The sequence below is a fragment of the Canis aureus genome, chromosome 5 (assembly GCF_053574225.1).
Source record: "Canis aureus isolate CA01 chromosome 5, VMU_Caureus_v.1.0, whole genome shotgun sequence".
NCBI classification, from domain to species: Eukaryota; Metazoa; Chordata; class Mammalia; order Carnivora; family Canidae; genus Canis; species Canis aureus.
The window spans coordinates 76,124,207-76,139,290 of NC_135615.1; the positions used below are offsets into that span (position 1 = coordinate 76,124,207).

General features: G+C 49.0%; 1 protein-coding gene and 1 long non-coding RNA gene across 15 annotated transcripts in view; one reads left to right on the forward strand and one right to left on the reverse strand.

The window, feature by feature from the left end:
- Positions 1-8,653, reverse strand: part of GRHL3 (grainyhead like transcription factor 3) — a 34,136-nt gene extending 25,483 nt beyond the window's left edge. The window contains exons 1-2 of one of the 5 annotated variants that reach the window (XM_077899121.1): positions 5,710-5,843; positions 5,378-5,608 (exon numbers count right to left, since the gene is read on the reverse strand). In XM_077899121.1, coding sequence (XP_077755247.1) covers positions 5,378-5,412 — 35 coding nt within the window. In that variant the 5' untranslated portion in view covers positions 5,413-5,608; positions 5,710-5,843. The other 4 variants (XM_077899123.1, XM_077899124.1, XM_077899125.1 and 1 more) reach the window with 4 other exon arrangements.
- LOC144314688 (uncharacterized) overlaps positions 5,969-15,084 on the forward strand; it is a 31,045-nt gene continuing 21,929 nt past the window's right edge. For 5 of the 10 annotated variants that reach the window (XR_013380543.1, XR_013380544.1, XR_013380545.1 and 2 more), the window contains exons 1-2: positions 5,969-9,178; positions 9,476-9,688. This is a non-coding gene — a long non-coding RNA (uncharacterized LOC144314688). The remainder of the gene's footprint in view (positions 9,179-9,475; positions 9,689-15,084) is intronic. The other 5 variants (XR_013380541.1, XR_013380548.1, XR_013380549.1 and 2 more) reach the window with 5 other exon arrangements.

A 15,084-nucleotide genomic window follows, 5' to 3' on the forward strand; every position in this document is an offset into this window, starting at 1 on the left:
GTTCTCTTAACACTGAAATTGAGGATTGAGGGCCCAGGGGGTGAGAGACATGAAGAGTTCCAAGGACTGAGCTCTACTTATGGGTGACAGAGCCAGAATAAGGAGGGGGAGACTAAGCGACCCTCAGCCTGTTCAGTCACCTTCCCAAGGGGCTCCACAAACTTGCTGTTGATGCCCCTAAGGCAGAACTCCTGAGCTACTAGGAAGTGGAAGGGGAATGGGGGAGGGGGATGGCAAGAAGACAGCCCTGAGTTGCCTTCTTGATGTCAGATCTCCACCAGGCACAGCACAGAAGAACCTGTAGTATCTTGAGAAGAAATAGCACCAGGGTCATAACCTGACAGACTCAAGTCAGCTGTGTGTCCTTGGGTAAGGCATTCGCCCCTCTGAGCCTATTTCCTCATCTGTCAAATGGGTCAATCTAGTGTCTTCCATGTGCCCAGTCAGGGAGTCTCCTAGGCCCTGGGGAATCAGCCAAGAACAAGACAGATAAGGCTCTGCTCCCATGGAACTTGCAGTTTAATTGGGTAAGACAGACCATAAACAAAGAGATAAATGAGTTAATTTTAGTCAGTGATAAGCACTGTGAAGAAAATTAGAACACAGTCATGTGATGGAGTCACCAGGGTTGGCTACTTTAGAGAGGGGCTAATCTCACGGGCTGTTAGGAGAATTAAATGCATTAATGTAAGAAATGTGCTTAGCCTCGAGCCTGCCAGAATAATCACTCAGTAAATAACAGCCATCATCATCACCATCATCATGACCACCATCATCTCAGAACCCCCAAATGACAGTAGAGGGGAGACTCTGCCTGAGGTCCTTAAATTAACATCCTTCCTAAGCCTCCAGTCTGTGAACAGGTTCTATGTCAAAAACCAAAAAAAGAGACAGTGTAATAACCCCTTGCCTTGACTTTCACACTCATTATCTCATGGGGCCTCCCAACATACATCATGTGTTATTATCTCTACTTTACAGACCAGGAAATAAGCAACAGAGATGTTCGGGGACCTGTTTCAGGGGACTGGCCAAGTGAGTTACAAAGCCAGGCCTCCTGGGATCTAACTCCACAACTAGTCCCTTTGCCATCAACCATTAGTTTCCAAAAAGGGACACAGAAGAGAGGAAAAACCCGATAAATAGGGGTGGCATCCATCCCTCATTTTAACCAATATTTGTCAAGGAACTACTACGTGCCAGGCCTTGTCCTGGGCAAACAAGACAAGAAGGTCATCCCCGATGTCATGCAGGTTGCATTTTAGTGGCAGCAAGACAGACCTGACCACAAAAACAAACAACTCATGTCAGATAGGCCAAGAAAGCTATGAAGGAAAGGAAGCAGGAGCCTGACCTGCCTGAACTTTGGGGAGTGACTGGATGTTGTCAAGAAGAGAGCTGGAGGGGGAAAGGGAGTAGAGAGATAGGTAGGGAAGACTTTGGATCTTCCAGAGGGGAGGAGATGCAGGATCAAAGGCATAAGCCTGGGACAGCTCCTAGAGCCTGCCCACCTACTGTGTGCCAGTTTTTTTTGCATATATGTTGCCTTGTTCCGAGGAAGGCCAGCCCCCTGAGGAGGAAATTCAAGTCCGAGATTTGATAATACCTCACATTTGCATGGCATGTTGGATTTTTCAACATGCTTCTCATACGTTTGTCATCACCTCTGATCCTGCAACGCCCCTGTAAAGTAGGGAGTGGACGTATGACTATCCCCTGTGTGATAGCAGGAAAAGTCGAGCCACAGAGAGGGCCCCTGGCTTGCCTAAGGGGTGCCTAAGGCCACCTAGCTAGGATCTCATGACAGCAAGCTTTGAACAGAGGTCTCTGGTTTCTAGCATCAAGAACCTTCACAAGGCTGCCTCCTCAGAGCCTCTCCCACCCAGCTTTCCCTCCGTTTGGGAGAGAGCTGAATACAAAATCAAGAGAGAGGAGCTCAGGCATCTACCTGATAAGCCTCACTTCCTGAGGCCCCTGTCTCTAGCCTGTACGGGTGCACAAACTGTCCATGCAGGGGCTCTCGTGTGGGTGGGGCCTTTCCCCAGCAGCTCACTCTGGGCCCACAGCATGGGAGGGGTGTGGTACCAGCTGTTCCACACCCAGCCAGACTCTTGGCCTCCTGACTCTACCATGCATCATTCTGGGCACCAGGATGGAGGAACCAGGGTGGTGAAGTGGGTTTCATCCCAAGTCCTTTTGGGCTCTCAGTGCCCGCTGCTTTCTGGCTGAGAGCCATTTGAAACTCCCAATGTGACTAAGTAAGTGAGTCTCAGCCATTAGTTGAGGACTTTTGGATTTAATTTAGGGTGCAAAGGGACTTTCAAACTCTAGTTTCTCAGAGAAGGTGTGACTTTGCCTAAGGACACTCAGCATAGAGCAGGATTGAGATCTGAGTCTTTTAGCTTCCTATCTGGTACTAAATTAAATCACTGCTCTATCCTAAAAGCATGTCAATAATTCAGAGACATAAGAGGAAGGACTATTACTCAATTTGGAGAAGGAAGAAGAAAACTCACCAAGGCTGGTGGCCTCAAGCCCCACCAAAGGAGGTGCCTGGCACAAGATAGATCCAGTGAACTGGGTCCCACTTCCCTTCAGCCTGAGAAGGAAGAGTTTCAGGGGCGACCGGAGCTGGGTGTTGACACCCAGATACACCCAATAACTTGCCAAACCCTGTCCTGTGCCACCCAGCCTCCTTGGCAGTAATCAATCACACTCACTAATTACCTACTGGGAGGCCCTGCCACAACCGCTCACGGAAGAATCATCTTCCAGTCAGTCCCATGCGAGGTGTTCCCTAGGCATGACAGGAGCACTCTAGGGTTCTCCTGTGTGCCAGTGGCCCATGTAGTTTCTGGATGCACAGGTTGTGAAATGTGCCTTGTCACATACTGGGGGCTCTTTGGGGGCCTCAATGGAGAAATGGGGGAGTCCATTCTAGGGCATGGCTCTGTAGTGACTCTACTGCAAACAAGGTGGCATGAGCTCATGTGTACGGAATGGGCCCCAGAACTTCACAGACCTGGCTCCAGTTTCAGCTGTTAGTTACCAGCTGTGTGACTTTATGCCAACTGACCTCTCTGTGCCTCATTTTTCTTACCCGTCAGAGGGAAAGATGGGAGGGACTAACCTCACAGAATGATGAGGATAGCTACTATTGACTTGAGGGCTTACCAAGCACCAGGTGCTGGCCCAACAATTCCTAGTCATTGTTTTACTTCATCTTTACAATTCTGTGAGGTGTTACTGTTGGAAAATGCAATGAGATAATGCAGGTCATCAGCAGAGTGCTAGCACATAATAATGTGAATTATTATTGTTATTATTATTCTTACTAGAACACACTTTGTAGAGTATCCCCCAGCAAACTGCATGATAACTCACAGCTTCACCTTCTCCCATCTGTAAATGGGACACCTCTTCCTAGCAGCAACGGGAGACCTGAAGCTTGGAGATTCCCAGATAAGACGGGCAAACGTTGCCAGCTTCACCATCTGGCTTCGGGTGGGCAGGCTGAGGGTGGTCAGGCTCCAGCCAACGCTTCGAGTTGCATGTAAATTAATTGTGCACCATTTCCTAATTATACCAGAAACTCGCTTTCACCTCTTTGAAAAATCCTGCCCTCTGTGGAAATTCTTCTTTCATGCTATGCTCTTTTGGTTTCCTGTCCAATTTTCCCGGGTTTTTTTCCCTCCTTCAATTGAGATGTGCAAAGAAATTGAAATCCACCTCTCAATCCGGGGTGCCACATCCCTTCATTCATTCACTTACTGATTCATTCAACAAACACTCACTGAGGGTTACTCTATAATAGGCCCTGTACTGGGTATTAGGACGCAAATGTAAATACCATGCTGTCCCTGCCCTCAAGAGTCTCCAATTCTTGCTGCCCGGGTGCTCCACCCACCTGGGAAATAACACCAAATATCGGTGAGATAATTTCCCTTCAGGACATTCACTAGGTCAGTTGCCCAGACTTTTTAGAAGATGAAAAGAATGGAGGGAGGTAGCCAAGCAGGATTATTTTGCTCCATTTTAGAAACGCTGAACTCCAATAGGGGAAGGAAGACAGGGAAAGAAGTGAAGGGAACTGTTATTTAAAAGCATCAGGCCCTGTGCCTTTTCATTCTCATACTTGCTCAGGGAGGTGGAGTGGAGGGGTGGATGGAGCAGGGGTTGCTTAGCACCAATTTCAACACAGCAACTGACACCTAGTGAGGTTAAGGAGCTCATCCAAAAGTCACCCAGTCCACATGTGGCAGAGCTAGGCTTGAACACAAGTGTGACCCCTGCAGCAAAACTCTCAGCCTGCTGACCCAGCGACTATGTGTCAGGTCAGAAGAGGATCTGGGAACCTCCTGCCTCCCAATCCTCTGCCAGGTCTTCTAGGCCAGTGGTTCTTAAACTTGAACATGCATCAGAATCGCCTGGAGGGCCTGTTAAAACACATATTGCTGAGCCCCACCCCCAGAATTTCTGATTCAGTAGGTCTAGGGTGAGGCTGAGAATTTGCATTTCTAACAAGTTCCCAGGTGGTGAAGATGATGATGATGCTGGTCCAGGAACCACATTTCGAGAACACCAATTTTAGGCGAAGCAATAATTCTCTCTTTGAAAAATAATGACTCCCTCTCCTCTCCCTATTTCAAAAGTAACATAAGGTATGGAAAACACAATATACAAAATGTAAAACGGAGAGAAAAATTGGAAGCAGAGACTAGATTCACCTGCATTCCTCCACTTAGAGATAACCACTGTGAACAGTTTGGCATATCTCCTTGTGTTTTTTTGTTTTTGTTTTTGTTTTTGTTTTTTTTCAGTATCTGTAGAGATAGGAGGCAGGGTGACTTACTGGTGTGGAGCATCCTTTCAGCCCCTCGGTTAAGACCCAGTTAAGATCTCAGGTCTTCCTTGAGATCTTGAGCAAGCCTGGGCCAAACTGCACTTATACTCCCATCTTCATTGGATCGTTGGGAAGGTTCAAGGACATAATGTATTTACCAAGGACTGGACACTGAGTCGGTGGAGTCTGCGCTCCATCATTGGCTGGCTGTTATTTTTAACTAAAGGGAAAGTTTCCAGTATATGCTGCTTGTGTTCCAGCCCGTGGCCCTTCCTCCCGCTCGCCTTCGGCGGGGACCACCCTCACGCCCACCCCCCAGCAAGTCCTCTGTGGCTCCATCACCCGGCAGGGCCCTCCCTGTGGCAGAGCAGCCAGTGCAGGAGCAGAAGCCTCAGCCTCGGGAGTGTCCTGCAGCCCAGCCAGCCGCCGTTAGGGTAGTCTCAGCCCCAGTCCGCCTGTTTTACAGGCCGAGCTTAATGAGGGCTTTTAACTTTTCATTCACCAGCAGCGTAACTCCGACTTTTAATAACACACCTTGTGCACGACAAAAATTTGCTCCTGGCAATCATGGTTTCGACCACAAAACCGCAGCGGGGAGGCGTTCCTGGTTAACTCTTTCAGCGCTCCAGGCCGTCTGGAGCCCGGCGCTCCGGGAGATCAGATGGAGCAGCAGCCACCGAGGCCTGCGGTCACCCACTGGGATGTTCCTTGTCCCCCTCCTACCCTCAGTCCACAGCTTTGGGGAGAGGGAGAGGATCCCAGGTTCTGCAGAAAGAGCAAGGCTGTCGAGGGGGATACTGGTGCGCCTCGCTCGCTTCCGTCTCTCTCCCCCCACTCGATAGACCTACTGTGTGCTCATCACTTACTCTCCTGACCTCATTGCCTCCTGGGCAGGGCGAGCGAGCGCAGGTGCGCCGGGCACACAGTAGGGCAAGCTCCACTTGTAGCTCCAGCGAGGCAGGGGAGACCCACAGCGAGACCTCCCTAGACCCCCGCGGCGCGCCCACGTGTCGCCCCCGCCCCGGCCCGCAACGCGCAGGCGCGGGCTGTCTTCCCGCGAGAGGAGGGCCGTGGCGCGACTTCCGGCGCCCCCCGCCGCCCCAGGATGCCTTGCGGGCGGCCCTAGCCGCGGGCGGCTGGCGGCGCTGGCTGGCGGCACCTGAGGCGGGCGGCGCTGGCCTGGAGGCTGGCAGACGCACCCGGCAGGCGCTGGGCCCGACCACATGAAAGGCCAAGGCGCTCCACCCGCCAGCTGCCTCGAGCTGGGTTCTGAAGGCGCCGCCGCGCACCCCAAGACCCGGCCTTCGAAAGGCCGCCTTCCTCCCCGAGGCCCAGGGATGGGGCCCCGGGTCAGGTGACCCACAGGTGGGAGCGCATTGTTGTCCCTGCCGGGCAGGTGTGCATGGCCCCCGTTGGACCCAGGAGGAAACCGAGGACCAGGGAGGAGAAACAAAGTCACCAGGACCCTGCGATTGCCAAGTGGCGGAAGTTAGCCCAGTGCGAGCCCGGCTCTTCCCACCGCACCGAGGGTCGGCGCGATTTCATCCTCCGTCGGAGCTCAAGATGGACGCTGGGAGGAGCGCTGTCTGTGGGGGGAATTGGGCAGCCAAGCCAGGGGCGACAGCAGCGCCAACAGCAACAGCAGCAGCAGCAGCTCGAAACCTGCAAGCCAAGCACCTGATCCCCCCCACCCCCCACTTATCAGCGAGGGTAGCTGAGCCCTCAGGCGCTGAGGCTCTGTCATTGTAATCCCAAACGGTGGCTTCAGAGCCTGCCTGCAATTACTCTGCAGGCACAGGTTCCCCTCACCCCACCCCAAACGGAGAAGCCTCAACTGTCAGCGGATCCGACTTCAACCCCACATCATTAAGAAGGAGAAAATCAGGAAACCGTTCTGTTGGAGCGACCCAGCTTCAGGACGCTTACCCCTAAGGGGCACCAATGAATAGATCTTGTCTGCAGCCTCCGAGGTTTTTAATCAGCAGATGAGATCGAAGTGAGATGAAGACACATCCTAAGATTTTTGTCTGTTTCCAGAGTGTAGAAGAATAGAGAAAGCAAGAGGTGCAGAAGTACTCGCCGGTTCTTTCCGAATGAAGCAACAAGGGGGTTATTAGCTTGCTCCTTACGGGGGCTCTAAACCGGTCACTTTTCTAAAGTGGTGGGATTCCCCCAACAACCCCATGAGGTGGGTACCACTATGGCTCACAAGCTACAGTGAGGAAATTGAGACTCGGGTGAAGTGACTTGCCCAAGGTCACACGGCTCAGTGGCAGAGCCGGGACTTGAACCCACGCGTGGGCTCCAGTGCCCCTGCTCCTATTCCAGTTGTCAGTGCATTGTCAACCCCACGGAATGTGTTGAAGAGAAATCCGATGCCCGGTGATTGTGCTATGAACAGAGTTGGCTAACCTAGGAGAACTCAAAGAGTCAGCTGGTACTCTGGAACACTGTTTGCAGTTAGGACCCACCACCTCCCCAGTCTGGTCTCCTGTTCTTAGAACGATCTATTGAGGACCATCTAGAAAAAGAAAAAGATAGTTCAACCCTTGTCTCTGCCCACTCACCTCTGAGCGTGGCAAGAGGAGGAGAGTCTGTGTTTTAGAAGCCTGGCGTCTCTGCCAGCTCCCTGAGCCCAAGCTAAAGCAGCCTCAGATCCCATCCACATCCCACCTTCTCTGAGGTCTGGACCCAAAACAGGTGGTCACGATGAAGGTCAGCATCAGCCAGTGAGCAGTCTAAATCCCAGATATGGGCAGGAAGGCACCTGCATCCTGCCAGGTAATAGAGATGACCTCACTGAAAACCACATCTCAGCTTCTTCAGCCTTAGAACTGCCCCTGAATAAAATTTTATTAATGCATCTTCACACCTTTGCTCTGTGCTTTAGCATTTTACAGCTTTTATCACACTTAACTCACTCAGGAATCCTACAAAGCATTCTTGTACCCATTTTCTGGATGAGGAAAACGAGGATCCAGTAAGTTAAGTGACTTGTCCAAGATCACATGCCCCATAAGGAACAGTTTGGATATGAACCTAGGTCAGGCTGACTACAGAGGGCATATGTTTAAACACCACTCTGTAACCTTCCCACTTGGGGCTGTTCCAACCCAACAAACAAGTCCCTTTAGAGAAACCCAACTCTCTGCCTAAGACAGCTCTTAGAACAACCTCAAAGAAGTTCCTTTTGGCAAGAAGATAGAAAGCCTAGATGGGATTGGGGCTGTCTCTGATTTCCAAGTCCCTTCAGAGTATCAGAAAGAGGTGCCGAAAGCCTTCACAGTTTCAGTCCTGTGTTTCCCTACCTGGCTCGAAACTGCTCAGCAGACAGAGGAAAAAAAAAAAAAAAACTATTTTCCCAGGGAAACATTCAACTCTAGCTTGAGATAGGGCTTGCCTCAACACGCCAAAGTGAAATCGTCAGCCCATTCATTTACCCTTACAAATTGCTCTGTGAATCCTGGCGCCGGCCTCCCTGCGCTTCCCCCTTCTGGAAACCCCATCGAGCCTCCACGCTCAGAGAGCGCCAGGCATCCACCAATGTTTACTCACTCAAGTTCATTCGACATCTTCTTGCTCCCAGGCTCCCAGGCTCCAAGATGAAGACGGGCACCAACACCGAGGCTCTGCTGACCGCTTGTCTCTAATTCTTGCCTGACACAGACATTCCCTGCCCAGGGAAGTGTTTGATTTATGTTGAGGTTTGAGTGTCGGGATTTTGCTGACAGGTAGGTTCCCGGCAGCACTGGTGCTGATTGGCTATGGGTACAGGTGCCGGCGACAGCAGGTATGCCTCAACAGGTGCAAGCTGTTAACTCTTGGCCTGCCGCGTTGGGGGTGGAGCCAAGGGGAGCTGGCTGGGTGGAGCTGGCCAATTCCTTCCTAGGTGAGGGGGAGGGAGGTGGAGATGAGGGAGGAGGAAGGGCGGAAGAAAATGCTAGAGAGAAGATAGAGGAAAAATACAGAGACAGATACTTGGCTAAAGAAAATCTCAATTTCTGTTTCTACTTAGTATCCTGGATACTTAGGAACATCCCCATGGCCCCCAATTCTGTTGCCCCTTCTACCCAGTATCAAATACTTCACAGCCAACCGGGGAATTCTCAAAGGAGAGAGCATATCCCCTCCCTCCCCCAGCTGGACCCTCACCCTGGGGTAGGGGGGCTGTCTCTGTGTAAGCTCCCTTTCTTTTTTTCAGAGCTTTTCCCTTAAGAAGATAATAGCTTCTTTCTGAACAATGTTTTACAGTTATTCAAGTGAGTTATTTTGATTCTCACAGTAACCCACTGTGGTAGATATTCCTGCACACCTTCCTTCCAACACACTTCACAGGTGAGGAAAAATGGGAGGCTGGAGAGATAAATTGACTCACCCAGGGCAAACCTAGTGAATGTCTAGATCTGAATCTTCCGTCATCTCCAAGTCTGGCTGTCCCTTTGAACTGAAGTCAGTGGCCTCAATTCGGCAGACATTTTATTGAGCACCTCTTTGTGTCCCAGGCCTTACTCAGAGACAGGGGTCACTGTTCGGGAGGAGTCTACAGTCTGGAGTGTGTGTGTGTATGTTGGTGGGGGGGGGGGGGCAGCCAGCAGTAGGTTGAGAGGTGGCCTTTTATTTGGTGTGGTACAGATCTGAATATGATATGAACAACCCACATGCCTTTGGCCAGCACAGAAGAGATGGAGAGGTTGAAGTTGACCACCGCCAATGCCTTAGCCAGCTGGTCATTTCATGTAGTCTAATAAGTGCTTTCTTCTTCATTGGAAACACAGAAGAATCAGATGCCTGTTAGACTAAGAAATTGTGGAATAATTGCTGTGAGCTGCCTCCGTAAAGAACAAGGTTGGTAAACCTAAAAGATCCACAGACAAAAGTAGAAGAATGCCAGAGAATTGTTTTTAGAGCTTCCACCAGGATTAATTTGAAATTAAATCTAAGCCAGAGATCTTGGTATCTGTTTTTTTCCTTCTCTCTGTTCTTTGCCCACCCCCTCTTCCCTTTTAGCAAATTATCTCTTTGCTCTGTCTTCCTGGGAGCCTCACCTTGGCCCACTCCTTTCTCTCCCAGGGAAGGGTGGGGTTTCAGCTACTCCTGCCAACATGATGGAGGTTTTTAGGGTAAAGCAGAATCCAAAGGAGAACCCTCTTGGGGTGAGGTCAGGCTGATAGAGAAAGGGTACCAAGTTTGAGAACTGTCAGGAGGCTGTTTGTGGTAGCCAAGGGGACCCCTGATAAGTAACAGTAAATAGTAATAGTAATTGCTAATAAAGCCACCAGCTCAGAGCAGGCCTTTGCAGCTGCTCTTGTTAAAGTAGACATTCAGTCACTGTATCATACCACTTTATTGGGTTCTCTGCAAAGCTCTTACAACTTTTTGATGTTTTTATAATTGTTCATTGTCTGTCTCCCCTTCTTTTGGAATGTGAACTCCGTAAGAGTAAAGACCATGTCTGTCCTGCTCCGTGTTGAATCTCCAGTGCCTCCTACAGCGTCTGGCAGGTAGTCGGTGCTCAGTACACCGCGTCAGGCATTGTGCTACGCAATTGTCTCATTGAATCCTTCCAACGACCCTGTGAGGCACTTTGATTATCCTTGTTTTAGAGCTGAGGAAACTGAGGAACAAAGTGATTAAGTGAGTTAGTCAAGCCACAGAGCTTAGAAGTGGTAGCGCTAGAGCTGGGATTTGATCCAAGAGCAGGGCCTGGTATCCAACCACTTCACAGATGTTATTGGTGGCAGGAGAGCCACTGGGTGCCAACTGTAACTGCAAAGCTCACTGCAGCCCAAAGGATGGCACACTTGTCTGCCCGCCTCCTGGAAGGCTGGGAGTTTCTGTCAGCTGTGTTGCAACTCACAGGTAAAGGGCTGTGGAGGTGACTCATGTTGGCTGGGCTCAGATGGAGGCTGGGATTCCAGGCGGCATGTCTGTGCTCGCTGGACGTTTTTAAATGGGTCCTCTCTCTCTACTTCTGAATTTTGCCTCTTTCGTCACCCGCACCCATCTGCAGAGATCAGCAGAGGCCCAAATTGTAGGGCAGAGGGGTCCTGTGTCCCCAAACATGGGAAGGCACCCTGGATGGGACAGAGGGACTAGTGGTCTAGGATAGGTAGGCAGGGGCACTGCAGGCTAGTTTACAAGTTTGCCAGGGCGCTCAGGGGAGCTATGCCTCCTAGTCGTGAGGCATGAGCTGTTCCAGCCCTTCAATAAATGAACCAGAGATGCCAGAGTTTGAGAGGAACACTACCCCGGCTTTGTCCCACCCCTCTCCTTTATAGCATGGGCATGGCCCAGGGCTAGGCTTGGCTGGCACCTCTTCTCTTTGGAGCAGCCCATTCTTGGTTTCTTGGCTGAGGAAATTGAAAACAGAGACCATCTGATCACATGTGACAAAATAATTATATTCATGATAGCAACAGTAAATAATGGTGGCTGCCATTTTGCCCTTGGTATGTGGGAAGCACGATGCTGAAAGTTACCTATGTGAGCTCTAGATTGCCAGATCTGGCCCCATCGTATCATGCTAGGCAAATGACCTAAACTTTCTGAGCCTCAGTTTCCTCAGCTGTAGAATGAGGGTCATGTGAAGGTGAAATGAGAGGACACATGTGAAGTGCACTGAGCAGTGCCTGGCACATAGCACTCCGTCATTGTTAGGAAAAACCTTTTTTTCTCATTTAATTCTTATGTAAACTCCATGAGGAAGCTGTTCCCTCATTTTACAGATGAAGAAACTTGATTCAGAGGGTTAAGTGACTTCTCAGAAGAGAAAAGCTAATAAGTAAAAGAGGTGAGATCTGAACCCACATCTTTGTGCCTCCATTCTCGTAGAGCTAGATAAAGTCAGGGATTGTCCTGGGTTCAAGTTCGGCCTGGCCACTGGCCACTTCCTAGCTGTATGATTGGGTAAATTTCTCTCGGGACCTCAGTTTCCCTCCTCTGAGACAAGACTAATGAATCACTGTAAGGGGGGAGCTGCCTATCAGATCACATAAGGTTTCCTTTTCTAGATTACTTCTGAAATCTAGATACATGATCTCTTCTAGACACATGATCTGCCCCTTCTGGAAGATGGCATGGTCCTTCATCCCTCCTTCTCCTTTCTAGTGTGACACTCTTGGCATGTGAGGGAGGAGTAAAGGTTAGGACCACTGAGTTAAGAACGTGCTAAGGGCAAGGGCCATGTTGTTTGTCTGCAGAGGTTGTGTACTGCATGATCAGGGTGCCATTTTGCAGTATAGACTTGTGCTGTGGGGCACCATGGCACTGCTAACAGTCCTTTTTCTCCCCTAACACATTAAGACTTCAGGGTTATCTAAAACTTAAGGAAAATCTGTCAACCTACATAAAAATATTGAAAGGGGGGCAGTCCAGGCAGCTCAGCGGTTCAGCACTGCCTTCAGCCCAGGGCGTGATCCTGGAGACCTGGGATCGAGTTCCACATCAGACTCCCTGCATGGAGCCTGCTTCTCCTTCTGCCTGTGTCTCTGCCTTTCCCTCCCTCTCTCTGTGTCTCTCATGAATAAATAAATAAATAAAATCTTAAAAAAATATTGAAAAGGCAAGCTCCCAAATGTCAACAGTACCTCTCTGTAGATGCTGAAATGACAGAATTTTAATTTTTTCCCTCTGCTCTCTCCCCCCTCCCAAGTTTCTGCATTGATATGGCATTGCTTTATAATTAGAAATGCTATAGAAAACCCATTTTGTTTTGTTTTTGGTATTTTATTATTATGATTTTTTTAAGATTTTATTTATTCATGAGAGAGAGAGAGAGGCAGAGACACAGAGGCAGAGAGAGAAGCAGGCTCCATGCAGGGAGCCAGACGTGGGACTCAATCCCAGGTCCCAAGGATCACACCCTGGGCCAAAGGCAGCGCTAAACCACTGAGACACCTGGGCTGCCCTATTATTATGATTTTTTTAAGTAATCTCTATGTCCAGCGTGGGGCTTGAACTCACGACCCTGAGATCAAGGGTCACACACCTACTGACTGAGCCCAACAGGCATCCCTACAAAACTTAAGTTTTAACGCTCATTTAATGATCCTCATGTCCCCATTCTTCCTGGAGCCAAGGTGGAGGTAGAGCTAGAAAAGCCTTGGAGTCCTTGCTCAGAGCTTTCCTGTGAAGTACGTGAGTGGAGAATGGGGGACAGCCCAACTCCTAGACTCTCAGCAGGGAGCTCAGGAATCAGCTCCAATCTTCACTTATTTCAAATTATTATCATTTATCAAGCACTCACCCCATGATACTTGCTTAAGATGCTTTATCCCATTCCCGCCATCAAATGGGTTCACCCAACACACCTCAGAGGGACTCGATTCCTGGAGAATCGCCAAGTTACCAAAGGATATCAACTCTGCTGTCAACTGCCCAAGACCTTGGACAAGCCACTTTCTTCCTCACTGAAGTGATTGCTGTAAGGATTGAAGGAGATAAGGTCCTTAGCCTGTGCTGTTGTGGTTGTATGGGCCAGACACAGGTCGAAGTGCTTCATGTGCATGGCCTGTCATTCTCTTGAGCTCCCCATTTTACAGAAGGAGAACAGGCTCCCGAGATGGGAGGTAGTAACTCAGCTATGGCAGTCCCACTGTCTCCTTAGTGACAGAATCAGACCAAGGTCCACCTGACCTTAAAGCTGTGGAAACCACTCTGTCAGCCTCCTGAGTGCCTTTTTGGAACAAAGCCTTGGATGGGTGGATGGATGGGTGGAAGGAAAAAGGGAAAGAGGAGGGAAGAAAGGAAGGAAAGTAGATAAGGTGATTGATAGGATTTGTAAGGTAGGAAGGATTTATAAGCTGGACTGCAGAAACCATTACCAGGAAAACTAAATTTTAAATGGCACCTGTCCCATGTCTCAACATAAGTGTTCAATAAATATTTGCTGAATAAATGAAAAGTGGATGATAACATGTATAATTGACATACGACAATTGACTTTTTACTTGGATAATTGACATTCTGACCAAATCAACTGTTGCCTTCCACCCCCAACCCCCAGAGAAGACTTCCAAAGTTTGAATTGCTGTGCTCCCGCTTATTAGCATATACCTTTGGACTACTTCTGTGACTCACTTCTGGAAGTTTCAGTTTCCCCATCATCCCTCAGTGGGGTTGACTTGAGAATTAAATGAAGATCTCAGTAGAAAGCCAATAGCAAATAAACCATAGGTACCTAATAAAAGATAGCCAGGGTTATAGGTGAGCACCCAGCTTAGAAAAGGGTCCTCAGCCACCACCTATTTCCAGCCCCAATTCACAGGTTAGTTTATAGCACTTGACACTCAACTTCTCTTAACAGCCTGTTTGATAGTAAAGCTCTTTTCAGTTTAGGACATGTTTTCCCATGCTTTATCTCTTCTGATGAGCTGTAGTGGATGATGGTAGTCAGGGGGTAATATATTTGGGGCCTCATTTGAATGCGATGTTTAGAGAAAGTGTCTCTATTCATGCAAAGGAGTTGGGATTGGCACCTCAGATTTTGGATAAAGCATCACCCTAGATAACATTGTGGATCCTAATGGGTGCCAAAAGAGCTATCCTGGGCATGGACCTACAGCTCTGTAAACATTCCAGTGTAATATTCCTCTCTACCCCATCAGTAGACTTAAGTGGAGGGGTAGGCCACACACCCTACACAGAGAATATAGCCCTAATTTGGAAGCATGGAAGGACCTGGAAGTTGTGGTTGTGGAAGGTTGAGGTGGGCAGCATCCAGACCCTTTTACATACTGAACTTGAGATTTTTGTCACAATTCTGCCATTAACACCACCTACATTCCTTCCCTAGAAGTGCTTTGGACAGGAAGAATCATTATGGAGTCTAAAGTTGTCCTCAAAGCATCCCTTAAAAAATGAGAAAATCTCCAAATACCTGGAAAACAAACAAGGGTTGTTGTTTTGTTTTGTTTTTTTTGTCTTCCCCCCCCCGCCCCCCCGCTCCCCCCCCCCCACCACACACACACTTATCAAGTTGATAAAAATGAAAGAAAATGCCAAACCCCGGTGTTGGCAAGGGTGATGGAAAACAGGCTCCCTCCTTGCTGGAGGGAGTGTGAATCAGTCCAAATGTGGGCTTTAGATTTTAGCTCATCTTTGATCTAGCAATTTCATTCATAGGAATTTAGACTAAGCAAGCAATCTGTTTGTACAAAGAATTATCTGCAAGGATATGCATCAGAACATTGTTTATAATCCTGAAAACTTAATATAAATACTCTTCAATAAAAGCTCAGTGA